Raw genomic sequence first — 26,444 nt, 5'->3', positions numbered from 1 at the left:
TGTAAGCCCACTCCTATATTTCATATGTATACAGACTGTAGTGGGTCTAAGTTGGGCCAAAACTAGTTTCTCCTGTGGTTTTTCACACTGGCGTAGCAATAGATGTATATAAAAAAGAGATAAGTTCCAGGCTGGGCTGATCATTTTCATAGTAATAGAATTGTTTTTATATAACACTAGCTTCCACAAGGGGTCATCACTTTTCCATGAAAAGATATTAAAATGCAATTTGCAATCAAGCCTTTGCTTTGAGTAAGTAGCAGATTAGATGTAATTTATTGTTACATTTGTCTTTATTTCCATTGAAGCTGGTAGCTTACTGGCGTGATTACTGAGTTTTTTTTTGTGTTTGCTTGTTTGGTTGTTTTTTGTTTTTTTTTTTTGTTTTTTTTGGGGGGGGGGGGGGGCAACTTGTATTTAACTTAATGTAAAATTAAATCATTTTACAGCGTAAGTATACGGAACTTTGGAAAATAAAATATAAAATAAAGGAAGCAATTATAATGTGTAGATGGAACACCGGTAAATTTATTTAGGGATTTTTCCGTGATTAAAAGCTGAGTAAAGACCACTGATTGTATAAAAAAGTGTTTTTACTGGTAAGGGCTCAGTTTCTGTGATTCTTCGCAGTCACCTGGTTTCAGCTGAAACGCCAAGATTTACGAATCAGTTACGGACCTCATCGCGATATTACAATTGCCATTAGCGTGCGTAGCAACCGCCGTTGTTTGGCTTCTTTGCGCCGCCTACTTGCAAGAGTTGCAGAACTTGACCAATTACGTTCCTCCCTGTAGCTCGTCGACCAACGGAAATCGTAGTAGGCGTGTCCCCCTCTGTGCCGTGTTCCGTGTGGAAAGTTTACCGGCTCGGGTGCAAAGTTTCAGCCGTCTGCAAAGCGGAGCTCGTCGGCAAAACGAGCGAGGAAGGTGCTGGTATTTATACGGTTGCTGAATCATTTTTTAATCGCCAATTGATTCGGTGTGTGTTTGTCCTCAGATATAGCCGAGTGTTGCTGCGGTCGCCGAATAAGAGTGTTTTACGCGGATGATTACCAGCGATCGTATTGTCTCAGGGAGCCAAGCTAGCTTAACGTAGCCCGGAGTTAAACGGGAAAGCCAACCAGCGGATGTCGTGGGGATTTCTTGAGCTTTCTCAAACCTGCTGATTTCTTCAACGCTAACTTATCAACGCTAACTTAAACTTGAATCGACTGTGAGGAAGGAAAAATGGCTTGCGAACCCAATCGTGCCCGGCTGCTGTGCATGCTATCATTGACTTTTGGGTTTTTCATCGTGGAGGTGGTGGTCAGTCGGATGACCTCGTCCCTGTCAATGCTGTCGGACTCCTTCCATATGCTGTCGGATGTCATCGCACTCGTCGTGGCTCTAGTGGCGGTCCGGTTCGCCGAAAAAACCCAGGCGACCAACAAGAACACCTTCGGCTGGATCCGAGCGGAGGTGATGGGGGCTCTTGTCAACGCCGTCTTTCTCACGGCGCTGTGCTTCACCATCGTCCTGGAGGCGGTCGAGCGTTTCACCGAGCCCCACGAGATCGAATCTCCAGTGGTGGTGGCCGGGGTCGGTGCCGCGGGGCTTCTGGTTAACCTGCTGGGGCTCTGCTTGTTCCACGGCCACGCGGGCGGAGGCCACGGACACTCTCACGGAGGGCACTCTCATGGGAGTAAGAATAAGCGGGGCAAAACGAGCAAGAACTCGAAGGCTGGAAACGGGTCTTCGGGAGAGGAGACCAACAACTTGGTGGGAAATCACAACAGCCCAGGCGATGGGAGACCAAGAAATGGTGAGCAATGAGTTGTTGGTGCTTTAGTGTTGAAATGAACAGTCCACCCTCACTATCCCACCATTAATCTGAATACATGTGCCAGTCTTTATCTTCACTGTTAGCACTCCAGATTGTGTAACAGTGCATCAGCCTGCCCTGAGAACTGCCCAAGTGACTAATCCGTATTGTTTTTTTTCTTGACATATCTGTTTGGCGTCTCATATTTGTTGGGTTATTCTATCCTTGGAAACATGGTCTCCGTGTTGGTGACATTCCTTGGTAAAGCCTCAGGTTTCACTCTGGCTTCTAAATAAAGATAACGAGAAGTTTCTGACTGACACAGTTGAGTCAAACTGAACTCGATTTTCAGTTTTTACCTGAATTTCCACACTGATTGTAGCCTGGGCCGGTATTTAAAACTTATAGTGGGATCCTTGTAAAGTCTCCTGACCCCCTGAAGAGCTTAGTGAGTTACCTTATCTGCTAAATAATTAGTAACTAAAGCTTAAAAATAAATGCAGTGAAGTAGGTGCCCACCCTTTACACTCACCTGGCTGTCAGCTATCAGCAAAGAATCAGAAGCAAAACAAACTCATCTGCATACAGGCAGCTTTTATTTTAGCTTCTTCTTAATTTAATTGTGCTTCTACAAGGTATTGAGTGGATGGGAAAACCGGTCAAAGGCCAAAGTGGGGCAGCAGCTGGCCAATCAGCTTGTCCACCATACATTTTTGTTACATTAAACGCTTCTTACCAGACAAGCTGATTGTACTGATAACCTCATGTTGGTGTCTGCATGTCAGTTAAAAAGTTTCACAGCAGCACTGGAGAGCTTCTGTGGCCCTTTCTGCTGGTCAGTCTAACTGAAGGGTTAAACATACAGAAACTCATTTATTCTTCCCCCCGCACTGTTAGACCCTGCCAGTTTCAATAAATGGGGGTTATATCCCCCGCCCCTCCATGCACTGATTGCTGTTACTGGGCCATACATCAGTGTAGCCGTGGAGCCGACAGCCCCAGACACACCATTAGCCGCTGATGAATAGACCAGCTTGGTCCCTGGGATGGAAGCGAGCCACCGTTGCTCAGGTGCCGTTGCCCCAGCTTAGAGTGTGTTGCCACGCCGCCTGCCATTACTAACTGAATTTGCCTAATGTGAATTACTGAGCAGCATTTTGCTGCGTTTAGGTTCCTGCATGCTGGTTTTTGTTTTTTTTTTTGGTCATCTGGCATGTTGTTTTCCTGTGTGGCCTTGGGCAGTTATATAGCACAGATTCAGTCACAAGATGAAGTCTTCAGCAGTGAAATCTGCAACATTGTTATGTAGTTTCACATGAACTTTTCCCCTTTCGCTCTTAATAATGGTATTGTATTTAACAGCTGGCTGCCATTTTGATGGTATCCAGGGTTTTTACCAGGAGAAAACCAAAACCGAGTAGGGTTCACTGGGAGTTTTTGACGGTGTTGGAAAGTGGGGTTTAATTTTATTCAAAACTGAATACATGTTTTCTTATCACATGACCAAAAACAACAGAATTCTGTTGTCAGGTGACATGATTCCCCCCCCCCCCCCCCCCCCTCTTAACTATATGATTAACAATCGTTCAGTGTGCATAGTCCCCATGCTCAGAATGGGCCGGTGGGGTGGGGTGTACAAGCACAGTCAGTCTAGACAAAGGGACTGTGTTACCTTAGTTCTTGCAATTTCTTACAATTTGATAACCTAAACTGTGTTATTATGGTTTAGTATATTAAATCCTAACAAACCTTCTTTCAGGGTGTGTGTGAAGCACATGCTTCTTTATGTAGGATAAACCCTGGTCTGTATAATTTGTGTGAAACCTGTGTGTCAAAGTCCATTTGATTATTTAACTGTTCCAAACTAATCTCTGTTTTCCCTTTTTAATCTTTAGAAATCAGCTGTAAAGGAAGCACAGAGGTGCAGATGAATGGAAACACCCACTATGAGGAGATGGATCCCGACCACGACTCGTCGTCGCAGCTCAACATGCGCGGGGTCTTCCTGCATGTGCTGGGCGACGCCCTGGGCTCCGTCATCGTAGTGGTCAACGCTATAATATTCACCTTTGTGTGGCAGCCCTGCATCAAAGGTGAGAAGTGCGTGAATCCGTGCGTCAACAGCCACTCCGCTGACCATTACCATGACAACAACACCGTCGTCGATCTGCACGTGGGTCCAACTGTGCCGACCATGAAGTTCGCCGGCCCCTGCTGGGTTCTTTACCTTGATCCCACGCTGTGCATCATCATGGTGAGCATCCTGCTGTACACTACCTACCCTCTGCTCAAAGAGTCGGCCCTCATCCTGCTGCAGACCGTGCCCAAGCAGATCAACATGCACCGGCTCAACGAGAGTCTGCTGGGCCTGGACGGCGTCCTGGCCATCCACGAGCTGCACATCTGGCAGCTGGCCGGAAGCCGCATCATCGCCACGGCGCACATCAAATGCCACGACCCCACATCTTACATGGAGGTGGCCAAACGCATCAAGGACTTATTCCACAACGAGGGCATCCACGCCACCACCATCCAGCCCGAGTTTGTCACGTTCAGCTCAGAGTCTCGAGACTCCCTGTGCGAGCTCTCCTGTCGGACTCAGTGCGCTCCCAAGCTGTGCTGCGGCGCTGGGGACAAACAGAACACCGGCTCTGACAAGAAGGCTGCGGTCGCTTCAAACCTGGAGGTGATCAGTGAGACTTCAGAGGCGGCGGGGGCCGTAGTTCAGGTGTGCCCTGGGTCTGAGGCTGAGGTCAGGATTGCCAGAGAAGTGGAGTCATCTCTGTGAGATGAAGGGTGCGCAAGAAAACCTCCACTTTGGGCAAAAACATCATCATCATTTGCAGGAAGCTGTACTATTTGTGGCTTAATCATTTCCCCCGATAGGTCCTTTTATTTTCGATTATTGGTCATCCACACGGCTGAACCCCTTTCACTCCTTCCCATGTTCATACATTGAGCCTTAGTTCAACCCCCCCAAGCCTCTCCTCCGCCACTCAGTCCCTCCCTTGTTGTCCGTGGCTCTGGCAGTATGGGGGTATGGTTGCGATGCATGTTGGGTTGCACTGACCTCATCTCCACTAGGACTGGATCAAGGCCTGCATGAGCGTCCCTCATTAGCACCGTGTTGTGATGTCTCATCTCGTCTCATGGTGTTTCTGTGCCAAAGCTTCTCAGTGGACCGAAGGGATCAGAGGGACATTCCCTCCTCCAAATGGACACACATCACACACATCACTAGGTTATTTATTTAGCCTATGGACCTGCTGGAAAAGAGTCTACCTTCCTGTTTTTTTGTGTAGGCTTCAAGCAGACCTATTTTCTTTACCCTCTGGCCTCCAGATGGAATAGTATTGTATTGCATAATAATTTATGTACCTAAGTTATTAGAAATGATCTATTCTCTGTAGATGCTGTTTGTAATGTTTAGTTTGGATGATAAAGATTTATTTTTTTCTCTTTTCTCTCTTCTTGAAATCTTTTGACAGACCATCTATGCTGAATTCAGTTTTTTTTTTTTCCAGGTGTGATGTTTTTATAATGATTTTGTTTCTCAGACATTTTCGTCTGGCCTTGACTCGGATTTAATTGCAGTCGTTAGCTGGATACAAAAGCCGTACCAACACCTCTCTCACCTTGCCTTTTAATTAAAGAAAACTGTTGTGATATGGCACTAAGCATAGTCGACTCGGTGTAACAGGACTTCTCGCAGTGGCACAGTCACCTAATTAATTAAATAAACGTTTATTCTTAAATTTTGATGCCTCGCAAGCCAGAGAGTTGCAAAGAAACGAGCACTGTTCGCCATTTAGTGAAACCTCTGTCTGAATTTGTACCGGAAAGCTTTCTGTTGGCCTGTTGGGTTTTAAAAACCTTCATGAATGTGTTCGGCACCTTGTCACAATCCATGCTGAGGGAGGGTTTTTTTTAATTTTAAATATATATATTTCCAGGACCTTCTGTGTTGTCTGCATGACCAAACTGAGACCTGGTGTTCGACTTTTTAACAGCTCCACTAAGAGCTCTAGTTGCTGCTTACCAGCGTCTGCTGGTATCCTACTATATTACTCACGACAGTGTGTGGGGGAATGACTCATCATATAGCTCTGTGTGTCCTCTGCTGTGGACAGCTGAGCCGAGCTGGTTGTTTGCTGAAATGAAGTCCATACAGTGGCCTTTGAATATGTTTCGACTTTTCCCCTCATCGGCACAGATACCGTGTGAAGTTGACCTGTTGATGAGTTTTGGATTTCCACTCTTTGATTTATTTTGCATTATAGAAATGTGTTCTGGGATATGTATTTTTTTTTTCCATTTGTAATGTTTGGTCACTTTTACTCTTTTATGACTTGAGCTCTATGTGCAAATCGAAAACAAGTGTGTGTGTGTGTGTGTGTGCGTGCGTGTGTGTGGTGGGGTTTTTTCTGTTTTTGTTTTTTTAAATTTTAGATATGATGAATCAGCTGATGTGTTTTTGAACTGTATGGTGGCATGCAAAAGTTTGTCCACTGCTGGTCAACATGACTTACTGTGACTAGTTAATAAACAATTACCTTATTTCCAAAAGGCAAATAATGGTTAATGGACTTATTTTTAAAGTGTGTAAATAATAGGTTTACCCTCTGCATGGTCACTTTTTTCTGTTGGTTGACTGTGAGGGTCTTGGAAAACTGTCAGAAGTCTGCTTTTCATCTTCAGATCTTTTTGTCCAGTGTTTGCTGGTATTTAAATCAATCCACTCTTCTTTTCACCAGTGAATGCAGGACTGGCTGCAGCACAGCATGGTCAAAGCCATCTCATGCTTAACAGTTGAACAAGTATTTTTCTAATGAAAGTCCTTATCCATTTTTCCCCCAAGCATACCTTTGCTTATTTGGCCTGATGAGTTTCTTCTGCTGACTCTCCAATGAGTCATATTTGCACGTTTCACGGCGCAGGAGGTCTGTGCACAACGTCTCCAGACTCTGATAAATCTTCCCAAAGGTCAAAGTTTTCTTTGTCTTTCGCACCTGAGCTGCGTTTCCAGTATACCTTAAATTCTTTGCAGACTTCAGGATCGACTATCTGAAAATGCTTTGCTCTCTCCTCCTGAGTGGGCACCACTTGTTTTAATATCCAGAGTGCTATGGAGCGCCTTAGAGGAACAATATCAGAGTGTATAAAGCTTTAAAATATGAAACTCACAACTTTTCCCAGTTATTGCGAATAAGCCATAGACCTAAAAAGCAAATTAAGGTCTGAGACTTTAGTAAAAATTATTTGTGAGGTCAAATCTTGCGTAAAATGTTAAAAATCTATAATTTTCTGCCTTCTGGAGATCAATCCATCCTCTGTTTGCTTAGCTGTTCACAGTAACCTAAACTATTTTGCAAATTATCCGAACTTCTGCATGCCACTGTATTGACATATATACCTAAAGTACCTGTCCAGTGTGTTATTGTGAAATTAAAGCAAAACATGTTCGTTAAAGCTGAAGAACCCGAGTTAGTCTCATTCTTACTTTCTCCAGCTTTTCAAATGTACATTTTTACATAGAGCACCACTTTTTAAAAAGTTAGTAAATTACAGAAGTTGGAAGGTGGTAATGGCAAAAGCCAGAGCACCTTTCAGCTTTTCCCTGCTGCAGAGAAGGACCAAAGGAGTGCCCAGGGGTGCCTTTGCTGCCCTAGATAATCCTACCTCAGTCAGGAAATTGTCCAGTAATCCTGGATCAGCTCCAAGTTAACTTAACATGTCAATCAAACAAACACAAACGGAAAACAAGCACTAAGTGAAGCAAACCTGCGAAAGAAGACTGAAATGACCGCAGAAAAAGACTTGTGAGAGCTTTCAAAAGCACAAAACACCCACAATGAAGCACAAGGTGAAACAAGTGGTGCATGTGGGTTTGCTGCTGAGGTTAAGGGAAAAAGAGGTAAAAAGCTGTCACTCAAAAAGAATCTCAGTGAGACTCTAGGACATAGGTGTCAAACTCTGGCCCGCGGGCCAAATTTGGCCCGCAGCCTAATTACATTTGGCCCGCGAAGCCATACCAAATTACTATTAGAGCTGGCCTACTGGTATTATACAGCTAATATATATATATTGTTTAGTATTAAGCTTTGCTCGTTCCATATTCAGTTTTCCAGCAAAACTTATTTGAGTTCATAAGAAAAGATTCATTCTTATATCTGGAGGAAGATTTTTTTTTTCAATAAATATTAATGTTAGCTCGCGACTTTGTTCCAGTTTTGAATTTTGGCCCACTGTGTATTTGAGTTTGACACCCCTGCTCTAGGATATAGAAAAGAGTTTTAAGCAACAATTACGAATTTTCTAAACTTGTGCTTTGAAATCGAAATCTTTCTGTGTCACAGCCATCAGTTAAAGTCAAAGTAACACAGAAAGAAACATTTACAAGCCCGCTTTGTGTAAAGACCCATGCACGTTCATGTAGCTTGTAAGGCCAAGCGGATATTTGTGGCTTATGTCCTCTATCCAGCTCCAGAAACCTCAACTACCTAAACAGTGATAACGGTTAGCCGTAAATCTCCCTGAGTGACTTGTGCAGTTACATAAGTCCATAATTGCAGCGTTTCACAACTCTTCTCCACGGTTCGCAGCAGGGAATCCTGGCCTCCGTCTGCGGCTGGGTTTCTATGGAAGTCTGGAGAGGCTGCTGACTGAATGTGTGGCTGCCGCCGGCCTGAGAGGCCTTACGTAAGAGACCCAGGGGCATTCCAAGGGCAGCAAGCATGAGGCTCTCACTGGATCCTTTCACATGGACAGAAAGGGGCTCGTGCTGTGGTTGTCTCTCATTATGTACTCTTGGGTTTAAGTCAGGTGTTCTCCTGCAGCCCCCTGAATACAACAATCCTCTACTCTGTGGCTTGTGTGTGTTTCCATCTCATCTGTATCACTGAGATAAACAACAGAAATCTGTGAAAAACACAGAGGCTCATTTAACAGCAGTTTAAAGCTGTTGTGATGTTTTTTTTCTTAAGGCTGCTTAAGAACATAAGAACATCTGGATTTAAAGAAATATTCTGTTTACTGCTTTGGTTCTGTGATGCAAAAATTCTTTTACTAAAAGAAAGGTTTGTCTCAAAATATTATCACCTAACACCAGAAAGCAAAGTGCAAAGTATATATATCAGCCACCCACAGAGGTCACTGACACAAAGTCACTACAATCAGCTGATGAAGCAATTGATTTTTCTTTACAGACAATAGCAACACGTGTTATAGGATATTCATTTGTGTAATGGTGCAGAGTACTAAGACGTCAGAGTAAATTATGGAATAATTTAGGGAAGGTTATTACTATGTGTGTAGTAATATCAGTATATACATTGGAATAGCAGCTAACAATGTAACATAAAAACTTAAATCCAGCACAAGCATTTAATGTTGTGACTCTATGGAAGCTCGTTTCAGCCACGGAAAAATATATTTCTCGCCTGAGTTATTATCTCAAATAAAAACTAAGCATCTTTCTACTAATTTCCATTTAAATTGTGTCACCATATAAGGACAATAAGTTTACAACAAAAAACAATACAGTCATAGTTTCACAAAAACAGTAATCATAAGGGTCAGAAATGAAAAAAAACCCCTCAGGATCTAAAGATGTAAAAGAAGCATTTCTGCATTTTTAAATGCACTTATTTCAATGATGAAGGCTGGTTGTTATTAACCCACATACTATAGCAGTTGGTTAATTTAGCTTAGCATAACGGCTGGAAACTAGGGAAGAAATCAAGCAGTCTGGCTCTATCCAGTGACTGGTTATTGCTACATAAATGTCCTGTCCTTTTTTTTTTTTTAAATCAAAATGAAAGGAGCTATTATTTAAGGCTTGAGGCTTAAGTATAGCTTAAGTATAGCTTAGGCCTTCAGCTACCAAATTATTTTGGTGACTAAAGTGTTAAAGGTTTAAATGTTAACCTCGAGGCTTCTGCACCAGTAAATCTTACTATTCTAGGTCCGTTAGCCGTGGTTCACTACAAAACAAAACAATGTAGTGATTAGAAGCCAGTGGGCAAATAAATTAGGCAAATAAATTCATGTTAGGAAACATTTTTAACTTTAAAAATATTGCTGCACATACAGCTGAGCTGATAAATGACCCTGCTCAGTCAGCCGTATCAGTAAAACCAGTGACAGGTGAGTTGAATAACATCAGGTTACAGCAGCACCTGTTCAAGGCTGGATGTCTATTAGCCAGCAAGTCATCAGTCAGGTCCTGCAGTTGATGCTTTGTAAGCAGAAGAATGGGAAAGCGACTTCGACAGGAGGCCAAAACCACGGAGACTCCACCTCACAGCCCCACGTCTTAATGGGTCAGAGCTGTTTGGCGGCACAAAAGCTGCTCACACAGGAAGTCATCATGTGCTGACTATAAAGTCTGTGGTCGCACCAGGCCATCTGGCCCCTCAGCTTTGCCCCTTGGATTTAGTGATGGGGTGAGTTCAGGCAGGATGGACGGGGGTTAACACTGGACTTGGGGGCGAGAAGTCGCCCTGCTGCTACTATATGGATTCATTTTTGCCAGCACTTGTTTGCAACGTGACATGCAGTCACTACAGCCATGCATCGGAGAGGAGAGCAGGATACAAAACCCCCAAAAAGCATTCTGATGAGGCTTTTGAGTCCGGTTTGAAGCTCTGATGTATTACAGGCTACAGGTCAAGTGTTTCATTGTGTCTCTCAATCTTTATGCTGAGCAATTAGCTGGTTTTATAGCAGGCAGATAGATATGACAGTGATATTAATCTTCTCGTGGAAAAAAGGCAAAATAATATATCAGCTACTATAAACTGTTGAAAAAATAAAGAGGAATGAAAGTGACAGTGAAAGCTACTCTTGCAGCTGCTGTCAGTGGCCTCTGATCTTTGTTTGGAGGGGAAACAGTCCACTGTGACACATTTGAAAATGCTGGGATTTTACTGCTGCCAGGGTCAAGTCAAACTCAACTTAGTCAGTGCGGGAGGCCTGTTGTCCAAGCTCAGGTCAGAAACGATTCCCCTCCGGGCCTGCTGATGTTTTGAGCCTCTTTGGGGTGTTTCTAAACTGAAACCCGAACAGCAGCAATGCATTATTTTGGTTCAAGTCGTTCAGCAGACTGATACAACAGACTGCCAGAGTAACAGCAGACTTGTGGCATGGGTTCCTTTCAGATATTATGAACTGAAACCCTGATTTTTGGTGAAAAAAGCAGAACTTTGATTTCTGAGGGAGTCTGTTTTGAGTAAATGTGACAGATCAGGGTGGTTTTGGGTGTGTCGCTAGGCTGTAAAGATGAGATGATGACTTAAAAAGAAATTGATTTACAGTTCTGTGATAAAGAAAATCTCTGCAGGAGTATGTGCAGCCTGGTGAAAAAAAACTGCATACCATGATTCAGCAGCTTGTACAGCCACCTTTAGCATAAATAACTTTAATAATAATAATTTTTCTGCCTCTCATATTGTTGTAGAGGAATTTTACTCCACTCTTTGAATGTGAATTATGTGCAAATTATACAATATATAGGGCAGTCACATGATTCTAAAACTACATATAGGTATAACTACATAACTACATATATATATAACTACATAACTACATATATACATTCCCAACCCCCTGACCGTGGCTCAGGGGGTTGGGAAGCGCATCTGTAACTGGAAGGTCGCCGATTCGATCCCCGGGCTCTCTGCGATATGGCAGCCTTGTTTCTGTCAGTCTGTCTGTCAGCTGTGGCTACAACCGTAGCTTGCCTCCGCCAGTGTGTGAATGCAAGAGTGAATGAATAGTGGCATTGTAAAGCGCTTTGGGTGCCTTGAAAAGCGCTATATAAATCCAATCCATTATTAATATGTGCATTATGTTGTATCTATGCTTATTAGGTTTGAAAATGCACACATGATATATGACTTATGAACTGCTGACCAAATCTACCAGTGGGTTCAGATAATGCTGTGCTTGTGCATAGCACAAGTTTATGCCCTTGTTTGAATTGCTGATTTTGAAATACAATTTCTATCTATACAATGTTAAAAAAAAATGAAAGCAAAGAAAGGAAAGCAATGCTGTGTATACCGAACAAACCAGTTCATCAGTGCCCACGCTTCCGGGGATTCATCAGAGTGAGTCAGAGACCTCCCAGGTAGAAAATGAACATGACATGAGATCCAAACCTATTGCTCAGGCAGTGAAAGCAAGGGAATCACTTAGAAATCTCCCTGGATTTCACCACTAGAATGTCCTCTCTCACACTTCTCTCTTTAATCACATGGCAGGCCTGTACAAAGGGCCTGTCCATCTTAGAGAGAGATTAGCAGTGCAGGAATGTTACCCAGATGATGATCCTGAGACGAAGAAAACCCCAAACTGATCTTTGTGAGTAAAGTGGAACCACCACAATGGTCCAATTTCCCATTAAAAAGTAAAAAAAATTAAATAAATATTATATAAATTGGAATATACTGTTAAAAGACAACAAATAACATCTACAATGTAACCATTTACACGCCTGTGGCCTCAAAGTAAGGCACCACAATCTAACTGTGGCTGTGTGCTGTCAGGTTACCGCCTGCAGCCAGCAAATCTGTGCTCTAGAAAATATCTGTCCTCAGTCAACATGCACAGAAGAGACACGAGAGGCATATTCTGACCCTTCAGGGCAACTCTCAAATGAGTGGAAAATGACTCTAATGAAGAAGAAAGAAAAAAAAAACCCCAACTTCTGTCGGCAACAAGCCTCTCAGAGTGGTCCAGGAACAAGTGTGGGGTATAAACCGGGAATAAAAGGAGTTTTTAACACACAAAGATCACACAAGTTTAATGAAATCAGCTGATATGTTGCTGACAAACAACTGTGAGGGATAAGCCAAAGAACTCCTGGATCTTGACGCCACAGAGGCAAAGGCAAAAATTACAAAGAGGAGATACACAAGGGTGATGAATTGAATTAAACAGAATTTTTGTTGATTACATCTGAAATTACGATGTAATCATATTTACCTACACATATTTACTGATCAAAGTTAAAATAGCTTTCAGCTTTTTAAAATGATTTCTTTTTTCCTTGTCAACTTAAAGTGGAACTTGCACTTAGAGGCCTTCATTTAAACCTCACTAAAGACACTTTCACAAATAACAAAGTAAGATAAAGTGCAGATTTTTACTGGTATTTAAAAACAAATCTTCCCAGTTTTAAAAAAGTTGAAGCAAAAGTAGAATAAAACACACAATGAGACCATAATGACAGCTAACTACTAAAAGAAGGAATCCCTCTATGTGTGTCTTTTCCCAGTGACATCAGAAGTTAAGCATGGACTCTGACATTAATATAAAGGTGAGAAACAGGGACAAAGCACACTATATAACCTCATAAACAGGTCTGCACCACAGCAGGAGTGCATGCCTGCAGTGCAGTGCACAGGTTGAAAATAATGTCACAACTACAGGGAGGAGACAAGGAAGTTATAATGACGAAATTGAAACAGTATCCTCATGTCTGAAAATAGGACCTATGAAATACAGCTGTTGCAGGTGTGTGTTAACAGCAGTGATATGGTTTTAAAATCATGTGACTGTATTAGTCTGCAGAAAAAATCTAACAAGAGGAGTGCTTTGATTTTCTTCTTTTTGGTCAAGCAGCAAATTCAAAGGTCAAAAATCGATTTCTCGTGCAAGTTATCTCCAGTTTATCGTGCTGACACGTAGACTGAAAAGTTTTATCAGCGCTGCTGAAATGCTGATGTTGTGGAGATGTGGACAGCAGAAAAAAGGTCAAGACATGCTGTTTCATCAAAGCACAAATGCATTTATACTTTTTTACTGTGTTTTTATTCTATCGATTTTGGATTGTATACCCAGTTTCAGATCTTGTGAAACAATTGAAAAACTGAAAGTGGAGCAAATTGAACCTTGGATTGTTCTCACGGCTGTTGAAGAAAGATGTAGGGAAAACACTCGGTTAATGTTTCACTGACGCTCGTACTGTACGGCCTCACTGGCCAGCCTCTCAGACTTTGATCGCAGAGTTGATCGGGTTCAACCCAGCCTTAACTAATTCCTCACTGATAAACGGCATGATAGGAAGAGAAGAGAGCAAACACTCTCACTGTCTCCCCGTCCTCTATCATGCAATCTGCATAAAGGGAAGATTCCTCTTTTAATGTCTTATGCTCATAGACTCATGTAACGGCTGCTCAGCATTTCAGCATGCGGACACTGCAACAGCTTATCATCTCTATAAGATCTGAGGACACAGGAGAGTTAAATATTAGCTACTTTTATTTGAGTTAAAATCATAATCCCATCACTTTAATGCAAAATCCTGTTATCCTACTACTGCACTATGTTTACCTGATTGAAGTTACAGTCGTGTTTTAATAAAGGTGGTTCTCTGTTTCTATATTTGTATTAGTTTTATTACCATCTCTTTTTACTAAACTGTTGTCAGCCTCATGAACCGTCACCTATTATGCAGCTTTATTCAGCTAGGCTTTAAGTGTGAAGTTCCCAAGGACCAGAAAATCTCAAAAACTGAGCAAGAATGGATAGATTAAATGTAATCGTGTCCCAGTTTGATTTTGTAAAAAGAATTAATAGACTATACACACTGTTAACAACAGCAAAATCCAAACTTTAATCCGGTTACATGGATTTTTTTTTAACCTAAACTAATTTAATTTGATTGAATGTCAACTCCCCTATATTGCATTGAATATATCATAAAGTCAGTGACATAGAAGACAATAAAATGTTATTAATAGGCTATTTCCATTTATAAACGGCATATAAACTGAACATGGAAAGTCATTCTCAGCCAGCGATCTAGTCAAGATCAGCTGATCTCAGTGTCCGCCCACATCAGCTGACTGCTCCGCACATACTCTTCTACATGTGTTGTTGGCAAATCTCATATGGGCTGTTTAAATTGCTTCAGCTTGACTCTGCAAGCTGCTTTGTAACCCCCCCTCCACTCGGGCACTTCCTTTTTATGTGAGTTAATCAGTCACGTCAGAGATGCCTGACCTATTCAGTGGGGAGGCCCCAAGCTATCACTGCAGAAGCAATGACCAGCTAGTTTCCCCAGCTTGCCTGTCACTGATCAATAAAGTTGTTTTTAATCGTGTAACTGTTTGGTGATAATTAAATCAGGCTAGAACATTTACTCCTCTGCATTTTGTCGCACGTCACGATGAAGCTGCAAACAGACTTTTGCTGTTACGCAATCTTAGCCGCGCTTCCTTTTCTCCTGACGTTCTCCGCCTCCAGCTCACAGATTTGTGATGATTCACAAACATTATCTTTGGAAACAAACACACAGGTATGAGCTGCTGTTGGACACCTACCTCGTACCTCCCTCCTCCCCCGACTGACACACACGCAAGCTATCATCACCGTGTGTGAGAACCACCAAGCTCACGACTGGAAGGACTATCCCTGACTGAAGAGGCTTTATTATGCTCCCCTCCTACACACACACGCGCGCACACACACACAGATTCAGTGAATTCCACATTTTGCTATATTTCAAACCCAGTTTAAAATTGACTTTGTTCAATATTTGACAGCAACACAGAAAAACAATCAAAGATGAGACTGAAATATCCAGTTCATGTAAAAACCTCTCCATGTACCAGGACTCTGGCATATTATAGTCTTGTACATCTCATTTATTCTTGAAGGACATTAAGTCTTTTAAATTATTTATGATGAAAGGCATTCTGGAGGGAAAATGACTGCAGTGTCCTCCATTTGGAGAAGTTATTGCAGATCTGGACTTCAACACTTTTATGGTAAGGATAAATTAAAAGCTGAACTACCAATGACAACAGAGTACACCCTTTTACCCTAGAATTTGTATCGAAGGGTTGTTCTCTTTGGTGGTATTTTCATGTATGCTGGGTAAGCTGTGAGCTAATGATAACCAATTATTGTTAAATTATTCAATCATTTAATCAGTAATAACCAAATTTATTGGATTTGGTTACACAAAAGAAGATTAGAACCAACCATAGTCTAGCTGGGTCAGACCCAGTGGTCTCTATGAGTAACATCAGAACAACAGTTACCTCAAGGTGCTTTATATTGTGAGATAAAGAGCCTACAATATTAGAAAAAAAATCCCACCAATCAGCCGACCTCCTTTAAGCAAGCACTTGGTGACAGGGGGAAGGAAAATCTCCCATTTTAACAGGAAGAACCCTCTATCAGATGGAGGGGCAGCCGTCTGCTGTGACTGATTGGACGTGACATACTCCACCAGTCTGACTTTTAAAGGTACCTGACAGCCAACGGGGAGTTAGCCAAAAGGTGCCGAGGACCTTTGGTTGGGCTGAAGGTTTAGAACAAGTTTTTCTATAAGGAAATCTTGGAGTAGTCTAGTCAGAGTCTGAATCTGATCCCAACAGATCCCCGAGGAGGCCTAAAAACTGAAGTTCACCAGCGCTCTCCATCCAGCCTGAGGGAGCTTGTTTCTTTCTGACTGCACAATAAAGACACCAAAGTCAGTTCACTGAACATTGACGCTAAAGACATTATTTCCAACAAACCTGCAGTGTATCTTTGACTGCTTAGAAAATAACCATCAGTACTTTCAGACTAGAAACAGTGTTTATTCAAAGCACCAGGTACAAATTCTTTGTGTTTTTCAGTGCTAAGCTGGAATTAACTGGTATTATTCGTTGATCAGAGTTCTAGTGAATTGTAGTAGTTATAGTAACAGAAATGTTCCCTCTCATTTTCCACATTTTGTGCAACAATGTTTGCTCAGTTGTGAACGTAAATAAACCACAACAGAGAAAAGTGACAAAGGGTAAAAGCTATATAATAATACTTTAATTTATGGATGTTATTGTCAATCAAATGTAGATACATTTATTGTGCAATATTGCTTTTCTGAAAACAAAGCTTTCAGAAATGCTTTCCCCTAGACTTTGAATATAGACTAAATCATTTAGCCAGTAATTTGCCAACACCCAGGCTTAAGAGAGATCATTCTGCACAGAAGGTGAACTCCAGTTTTCATGGAGGATTTTATTCTTTCGTTTCATTACATTTCTACCCATCTGCCATTGCAATATGGCCGTGACAGCCAGCAAATCACGCCTCAGGGTGGCCATGCCAAGCTGACTAGCCGACTGTAAGCTGGCAGGCCGATCTCAGTGCAGTCCGGTGAACAGGGAACGCTGGGATTTGTTTTACATAACATGTTTTTGTAAAGTAATTCATCACTAGTCTTGCTCGTGTTTTTTGGACATGTTGTTGACAGAGCTGCTTTTGAGAGCTAGATGTAGATGGTTAAAGGTGTCACTTTCAGCACACCCACACCTCTGCGGTTCCCCTCAGCTGTAACCAAATGTTTTGACACTTTGTTTTTCAGCCCACTTTAGTGCTTTTCACGCACAGCTTTCTTTTTTTAACATCACTGATTCAAACAGCAGTTTGACAGTCTACAAGTCCCCGGTGCGCAAAAAAAAGGATAATGGAGCCAGATGTTTCTCTCAAGAGACGATGAGGAAAAGAAAAATGAGGAAAGAAACATGATTATTTTGATTGAATTTGGATGGAAAAGTAATGTGTGATGTATACGTGTCTAGTGTATGTTTTACCATGTTAAACTTTGTACTGTCTTGTCACTCAATACAGGTTTAAATAGTTTAGCACTTACAGGTATCAGTGGGTCTGGCAAGAAGCTGTGTTTGTACCTTTGTAGTATTTTTAATAAAGTCACCTGACAAGCGTTGCTTCCTGTGCGGTTACTTGTCCTAACAGACCACCTAAAACATCAGTCCTCAAGTCTAAGTAAGTGAAATTTTATTTTTTCTTACTTGGCACTAGTTAGCAGGTTCATGTGTCTGTGACAGTAATAGTCACAGACACATGAACAAAACAAAAGACAAAACAAAACAGTATGGCGGTGGCCGTAGTACTAAAATTAAGGTTTCAAAGCCAAGTTTCACAAACCTACAGGTGATTTCATTGTAGGTATTTCCATCTTTTATATACAGTACTGTGCAAAATCATGAGCCATCCCTCATTTCTTTATATTTTGCTAAGAAAATGGGAACGATTTATTGAAACGCGCAAACATGCACCCAAAATTTAAGTAATTAAGGTACAAAACAGATTTTGTACAGTTCTAAAGAGCTTGAAATGAAAGTCAAAATTTGATATTACCTCCTTCAACACAGTCAGTCTTGTCTTTTTTTCAGCAGTCTTCAGGAATAATTCTTTTCCACAGCATGTCTTTTATCCTGTCTTCCCTCTCTCACCCCAACCGGTCGCAGCAGATGGCCGCCCCTCCCTGAGCCTGGTTCTGCCGGAGGTTTCTTCCTGTTAAAAGGGAGTTTTTCCTTCCCACTGTCGCCAAAGTGCTTGCTCATAGGGGGTCATATGATTGTTGGGTTTTTCTCTGTATCTATGAAGCGCCTTGAGGCGACTTTTGTTGTGATTTGGCGCTATATAAATAAAATTGAATTGAATTGAATTGAATAATTCTCTTCTTTGGATGTCGGCTGCCTTTTGTTCCATTTTTGTCAAGATGATCTGACTCTGCTCTGAGGAGGCCGATCCATGACTGATTCCCATTTTTTCCTTGTCCAGGTTTCTTATTTTTTTATTTTTTTATTTTGAGACACTGCACATAATGTGGAGATCCCAAATATCTGTCCAAAAGCTCACTGAGAATCACCTTGTTGTACAAAAATATAGTTTTATGCCTGTCAAACTTGACACTTTTCATAGATTCTAAGAAATGGTAACAAATGATGCGACACAGAGATGCTTAGTAACAAAGTGCAAAACGATAATATTTAATATTCGTTCTTTTGCTAAGCAATCAATCATGTATAGACACAACAGTGGTTCATCCCTTGAGTTAGATGCCTTTTGCACAATGGTGTTAAAGAGCTGTACAGTTAAAGTCTGCATGTTTCATGAAGGTTACCATAAATGCAGAACTGACTGGTGTTCGAGTAATCCCCTAAATGTGTAATTTTGCACTGGAATATGAATAAAAAAATATTTCATTAAATACTTGTGTGATGTATCTTGTACCTGTAAACGGTTTAATTTATTTATTTTTGCTTGATTTTAAAGTTTCTTTATGGCTTCTTTTCCACCTCCTCTGACTGCGATGATCTATGAGAGCATTCATGTCGCAGCACAGATTCACTGACCTTAGTACACACTCCACAATCCACACACCCCACAGAGGCTTTTCTAGTAAAATGGGCTGCTGGACAAAGGCCAATGAAAATGGGGATGTCAGCATTTTGGAGTTTTTTTTCCCTAAGTCTCTGCTCTCATGTGATCTGCCCTGCGTTTCCTTCCCCATTGTCACAGCAGAGGGCAGTTTGGGACATTGCTGTCAGGCCAATTTCACTTCCAGGCAGAAGTCTGATAACATGTCCTTTCTACCAGGGCTGTAGGGTTACAAAATAATCAAAAGTTTGCGTCATACAATGAAGAAGGTGGATTGAATAAAAGAAACAATGAAACGCCATGATAGCAGGATCAAGGCCCTCTGATAAGTGGATTTTTCTGCGTCGCAGTTCTTCATTACTTTTCTTGCCTTTGGCTTACAGAAACCCTTACCAAGTCCTCCATTCATTTAAAAATCTTTTCACAGTGAAGAACCTGCTTTTAAAATTTGCAACCAAAATATGCTTCAAAATATCAAAAAAGGGAACAACAGATGCTGCCATCAAGATAATGTCTTCTTTAATGAGATGCCTTGTTTACTTTAAGTGAGTGTCGCGAAATCAATCAATGCAGAGCAGTGAAACAAACCATGGAGGCCCCAGAAAAGTGCAATCAAACGATGAGTTTATTAACACACAGGAGAAAACATCAGCATATGTCTTCTGACAAAAATGCATGTTGTGAACACTTTTAAAGCAGTGAGGTATCCGCCCCTCCAAGGCAAAAATAGGTTAATGGCGTTAGTTACAGTAAATGGTACATCTTAGATGGCTATAAACAGACATAGAACTTCTCATTTCTATAACACCTTCCAAACAAGGTAATAACTTCAAGCCTTTAAGGTCTCTGAGGGCTGGTTACTGACTCTGGTCATCTGTTACCAAGTAGACTAAAATGCAGTTAGAAGCTAAATGAGTTAAGGCCTCAGGCCTGGCATATTTCTAGATTATATGTGTATTGTAAGCATGTATTGCAGTTATCCTTCTATGCTCTAGTCTTTAACACAATAGATTGTGAAGACTCGCGCTTCACAAAGCTTAAGACCCTCTGTAGACTTAAGCAACAACTCTGAATGAGCACAAATACTATGCAATGTGTATGAACTACTTCTGGCCGTACCTGTAATAAAAGTTAACATAATGGAAGGATCCTTAAATGAACATCTTCAATAAACAACTTTAATGCAATATCAGTCCTGTGAGAAATATTATTAAATGGAATAATACTGTAAAGAATGTTATTAATGCAATTGTAATGATGCAGGTTATATGGCAGCAATAAAAGAATTTCTGTATCTCCACATTTCCCTCTTTTGACATTCCAAAAAGGAATGTCACCACACCTTGTGTTGTATCACTCCCTGCCCCACTCTATGGGTTCTAAGTTCACAATAACCAAAAAGATTCAGCATGTACGTGCATTCATTCAGCATAAAATCATGAATATTTACAATGATGCAGGTCCTGCGTTGTTGAGAGCTGAAATCCAATATAAATGGAAATGGAAACTTCTAGACGACGCCTTCTTTCTTCCTTTTTAAGTATTTTTTTTTTCAAACTGTTGTTTAACCTGGAGAATAAAATATCATGTTTAAATTCCTTGTCCAAGAAAGACATCAGTTCAGTCAGAAGTGGCAAAAATACACACAAATATACAAAATAAATCAAGACTGAGATTCAAAAGCTTCCAGCTTATAGCACTTCATTGGTTAATTAAGTTAAGTTGCATTTTTATCAGCTTGACACAATCTGGTCAATTTCTTCTGGTCTCTGACAGACAGAAGAAGGTACAAACTGGTTTTTACTCCTCTGATTTAAGGGTGTGTTTTAGGGTAAAATTCTTGGGACAACAGCTTTCCATACTTTTCTGACAGATGCAGGTCAGTAAGTAAGATGACCTTATTAGTACGAATATGATTACATGAAGTCTTTAGGAGGACAAAGTAGACCGACAGAGGTGAGAAGGGCTTTAAAACTCACAAATGGTGAACCAAAGATGTATATGACATGTTTGTGAGCACTGTGGAGGCTACAGGTGGATTTTGTCATCTGTGGACAGAGCCAGAGTTACTGTCTCAAACATATATTTAACTATTCCTTTTAATAATCGAAAATGTCTTTAAAATGTTTTATCCACTAAACCTTTGCTGAAGTTAGAGTTTGGGGGCATTTTCACACCAGTAAATAAAGGTCAGGGCTCAAGGTCAGATTATGAGACCAGAGTTTTCACTTTTTTCCCCCTTGGGAGATAATACAAGACTGTGGCGAGATCAAACCGTTTTGGGAACTCACAAGCTGGATATTTATCACGGAACAGAGAAAATACCTGAAAAAAAAAAAGACAAAAAGTCAGTGTCAGAGGAACGGACCTCTGACGTCAGTGCCAGTGTTTTGTGCTCGGCTCATCATGTGACTCTTACTCAGTTTACTTCAGTGTGGAGCGCACAAAGCCCGACGCGTGTGGAAAAGAGGCTGACAATGAAACAAAGCTCACGTTCAGCACCGTGTCTGACCATGACACTTCACTTTAATGCGCAACGAGCTCTGAAGGTTAGTGTGACATTTCTGCACACGTCCCTCCGTTAACAGATAACAAGTCCTCCTCGCCCCTTTCATTTGTGTTGATAGTTCAGGAATGCGTTCATGCATGTGGAATAATGTTTGTTCAGCAGGTGAGGCTGCCTGTTGTTTGTTTGATCCAACTTTTCAGGCTTTTCATCTCAAGAATGTCAAGCATGAGTTCTCAAAACAAAACAGCTTGCTCCATCTGCTCCCGTTTTTCTCCACCCAAAACCTGTGGTGACTATTTTACAAGCAAACCCCACGTTCTCGCAGAGATAAAGAAATAAACGAGCTTATGCGGGGTGTATATGAAGCCTCTTGGCAGCTAACGTGGTCAGCTTCTTCCCCCTTGTGGTGGGTTTGGGTATTGCAAAAGCATGAGGCTCTAAGAGGAACTTAATCATCTGGCTTCATTGTGATTCTAAGTAGACTGCTAAAATGCTTCAGTATAATATCACCTTAGATGCAGGCCACTTTAGCACAAAGGAAGTTCAAAGCATTACAAAGTATTTAAATGCAGATTTTAACATGGATAAAACTGAGTGAGAACTTGAGTGGATTTATGCAAATCCCAGTATATACATGAAAATGACCAGAGTGCGACCAGCTGCCTCACTGGAGCATGATGTCCTTCTCGGTATTGTTTTCCAGGCTTCCCGCAATCAATCCCCTGCTTGAATCACTCTGACTCACTGTCTACATTTGCCGTGTCCTGTTCACCTCACGGAGCTTAAGAGGTTTATTTATCACGGTCAGCTGTAGAATGAAACCATCTTGTTCACTCTTAGTAATCAAAGCAAATTTACTAGTACAGCAAAAATAGATTTTTGATGCTTGATGCCGAGCTGTTTGCAGTGAATTGCCACCTGTTGAAATAATAACATAACGGTGCACGGACAGTAAATTTACAAGGAACAGTTTAGGCCTGAAAAATGACCAGTGTAAAAACGGGAAACACCAAGAAAAATTTTTTTGGTTTGTCTGTTTTTTAGGATGGATGAAGGGGTTAGCACCGTTAGGCCCCGGATTTGAATCTGAGTGAAGTTTACATATTTTCCCCATGTCTGTGCGGCTTCAAACTGCACATCCTCCCACAGTTCAAAAGCATGTCGGTTAGGTTAGCTGTTGATTCCAAATAGACTATGAGTGTGAATGTTGTGTTTCCTGGCCCTGAAATGGACTGGCAACCTGTCAAGGGTATAACCTACTTCTGGCCCTATGACAGCTAAAATAAAGACTAACAAACAACCCTCTGCATTTGATGTTTTTCACTGTTTTTTCACTGTTTCACTTTACCAAAGAGGTTCCTTATATTATTGTGACCAGTAGCAGCACAGTAAACAAGAGTAGCCCACATATTTAGGGCACATATTTAAAACAACAACAATATTATTTGTGTAGCACTTTAAAAAAACACTCAATTACAAAGTGCTTCACAGTTTAGATAAAACAACACATTAAAATAAGCCTGCAAAGCTCTCATTAGGACCTCATAGCTAGCAGCACAGTACCAGTCTTCATGTTAAAATAAGCATGATGAATGAATTGTGCAAAATGTGGAATGATTTCTTTTTAAATGCACATCCTGACTGGTTTTGATGGAAACTTTCTGATCATTTAATGCAAAACGTGCTCGGGCAGTCACGGAAACCCATTCAAGAACCTATTTTCCCAGAAAAACACCACGCTGTCCCACTGCAGCAATTTTCACCCCCCTGGTAATTGTTTGCGACTGGGTGCAAATGCAGACAGTGTGAGTCTAACCAGTTTGCTACCCAGAAGTGAGATGCGTCAGATCACACATCAAATCTGCCAAACCGTCCAAATGAACTCAGTGCCAGTGACACACTGTCCGAGCCCCGCCGCCACTCACTCTGAGTTTAACATGGTGCGGATGGAGGGAATCACTTTAGAGGATTAAAACTGTCATCTGGTTGGATTACAGCGAGAGCTTACCTGCCCATCTGTCACCTTCAAACTGTGGCAGACAGACTACCTTTGGATAGTGGAGGCCTCAATCTGGCCAGACAGACTGAAACCATGACACAATTGTGTTGGAAGTTTGGAAGTATTCAGTGCCTTCATCCTGCGTTATATTACATCTTCTATTTGTAAAGAAGTGCCCGAAAACTCAGTGCATGTGCAGCTTTTGATTGAAAACCCACCTTAGATTCATGTTTTAATAAAAACTCAAGGGAAATTAGGCAGTATAGAGACTTTGACTGATCAATATCACTTAATCATGAGCTGTAGGTGACACAAGATCTTTAGGTTGTAGTTTACTATTATTAAACAGATTAGACCCATGTACAAAAAGAAAATGGTCAGAGTGCCCACTTGACTTAAGAGCTACATTAAAAACACTTTTAGGTAATTGGAAACTCTTAATTGCTCATAGTTGTGAATGTGAGTGCGAATGGTTGTCTGTGTCTATGTGTTAACCCTGCGACAGACTGGCGACCTGTCCAGGGTGTACCCTGCCTCTTGCCCCAAAACAGCTGGGATAGGCTCCAGCTTCCCCGCGACCCTGAAAAGGATAACCCGCAGAGAATGGATGAATGGAATAAGGGGGTAACAAGTCAGGTTTGTTACCCCCTTACCTCCAAGCCCTGAAAGGTACAGTGTGCTAACAATGTAAGGTGGGAAAATATTGGTTGTTTTTCTGTGAAATGACTGTGTACTTAAAAATTACTTACATTATAATTTGTCCACTTCTTGTGCATAATACCCAGAATTTAGGCATTACTTAAAGTTATGCGATACTTACATTTACTTACAATTACAATTAAGTATGAAGAACGTTTTCCACTACGTTTGCACTACTTAAAATTACTTATGCAGTATTTGAATCTCCTTTCCTGTCACATACTTTAAGTTATACAATAAATCAAATTAATCAGGCACTACTTAAAATGAAGTACGCATTATAATTACTTAAAGATTAATTATTTTTTCTTGCAGATTAATAGTTTTTGTTTCCTGTAATACTCTGATCTATTACCCCTATTTCTAGTGCACCTACCTTTTTTTTTACCTACGTATTTGCAGATAAATATAATTGCATTGTAATTTTAAATATAATAACCTGATATTCAATTTAATTACAGGAGAATTAAGTGACAGGCTGTATTATAAAGTGTTACCAACAATTATTGTTCATCATTCCAGTAAAGGAGCCGTATACTTTCTAAAAGTGTAGAGTCTATGCACTTTAACCATAGTTTTGCTCGGTGTAATAATCTGTCCTGTTTAAAAAAATCCCTTTGTAACTTATTTACAGAAAAATACTTCCTCTTCATTTTACAGCGCCTTTGCAAAAATGCTACAGAAACACAAGGAAGGGCTGCAGCATGTCATACCTCTTTGATATGATGTGTGTGCTGACTGCAGACAGACTTGAATTATGTGAACTCTTGTTCTCCTTGTTCGCACTGTCTTTATCTCTCTTCCAGGAAACTGGTGAGTGGAGCTGACCTGGTTAGAGACGCACCACACCTGATCAGGCAGGGCTGAGGAGACTGTGGCTGAGTTCCAATCCAGCCAATGCACCCTCCCCCTACACACTTTCACTCTATCTGCACGGAGGATTGGTGCCCACAATGCAGCTCTAACTGTCTTCAGCTGCCTGGGCGACTGAAAAAGCTCTTTGTGTTTTATATTCATACTCTTAACGCAGTGACTGCATACTTATTCACATGACAGATTTACTGTCTTAATTTAACACTGTGTCATTATATAGATTGTTACATACTTTTGGGGCACATTGTGGCATGCATATAAGAAAGAACAGTTTCATGAGTTTTGAGCCTTCTTTCTGAGCTCAGCTCATGTTAAAATGCTCAGTTTTCTACAAAAAAACAAAACAAAACAACAGTTTCTGAAATCACCTGGTGAAATTGTACTAAGTCTTATTATTGAGAGTGTGTCATCTTTGACAGACTGGTGGATGCCAATACAGGTGGCTGTAGCTACTAGCTCTCTGCTTTGCTTCACTTCTGCTAACTGGAGTAACTGGGTTGTGCTTTTGATTCCTTTTGGAGTATTCATAATGCCTTTATCTTACAAATAATACCGTTTTCTATGCCATATTGTTTGCCATATAATTATACTGACTGACTGTGTGTAAAATTCTAGGATTTTATTTGGATCTTACTCTTTAGCAGGCCTCTGGGACTGTGTAATGCACCCATATGGTCTCTGGGTGCAGCTTGCTAAACCATCTCATCTCATCTTTATCTTTAAGCCTCATGGCATGATGGGAAATGCTATCCCTTGATATGATATTAGCTTAAGCTGTGATTTATTGTTAACAGTCTCTCTATAATCTGTGTTCTGCCTGAAGCCTATTCAATGGGAGTTCTTCCTCCCCACCATTGCCAAGTGTTGCCCACAGGATTCTTATGAATACATTTTGAGTTTTCATGGCTGGCATCACTACAGCAGCGGTATAGTGGTTAGCACTACCAACTCGAGGGCTCTTTCTGTGTGTAGTCTGTACGTTATCCTTGTGCCTGCATGTTTCCTCCAGATGCTCTCGTGTCCTCCCATAGTTCAAAGACATCCATGCTGGGCTAACTGATGATTCTGGATATGAGATAGATAAAGTGTATACAATGACTGGTAAGTAAATGGGGAATGTTAACTACATAATCTTTGGATTTTTTGATTTTTGACTTCCTCAATAGTTCCTCAACATGATTACAATTTTTTTTTACATTAAGCCAGGCACTTAGGACACAACACTTTCTAAATTCAAGCCCCTGTTTCTGTTGTAATAGCAAGAAATAGTAGATGTAGTAATGCATGTATTCACAGTGAGTATTGTTTACGCTAACTTACTGTCACGTCACTATGAAAAAAGAGTACTTTTCAGACCTGCTTGAATTGTTTGCTGCAATA

At 41.0% G+C, this 26,444-nt stretch overlaps 1 protein-coding gene across 1 annotated transcript; it reads left to right on the top strand.

The window, feature by feature from the left end:
• The first annotated feature begins 817 nt into the window (after window positions 1-817).
• Window positions 818-7,269, top strand: slc30a1a (solute carrier family 30 member 1a). The gene is made up of 2 exons (XM_006792561.3): window positions 818-1,800; window positions 3,696-7,269. The coding sequence occupies exons 1-2, from the start codon at window positions 1,227-1,229 to the stop codon at window positions 4,586-4,588; spliced, it is 1,467 nt and encodes a 488-aa protein (XP_006792624.1). The 5' UTR covers window positions 818-1,226; the 3' UTR covers window positions 4,589-7,269.
• The last annotated feature ends 19,175 nt before the right edge of the window (window positions 7,270-26,444 follow it).

The sequence above is a fragment of the Neolamprologus brichardi genome, chromosome 15, assembly GCF_056152115.1.
Source record: "Neolamprologus brichardi isolate AB-2024 chromosome 15, ASM5615211v1, whole genome shotgun sequence".
NCBI lineage: Eukaryota > Metazoa > Chordata > Actinopteri > Cichliformes > Cichlidae > Neolamprologus > Neolamprologus brichardi.
The sequence above is the reverse complement of the archived record's forward strand: the minus strand, read 5'-3'. Positions and strand labels throughout refer to the sequence as shown.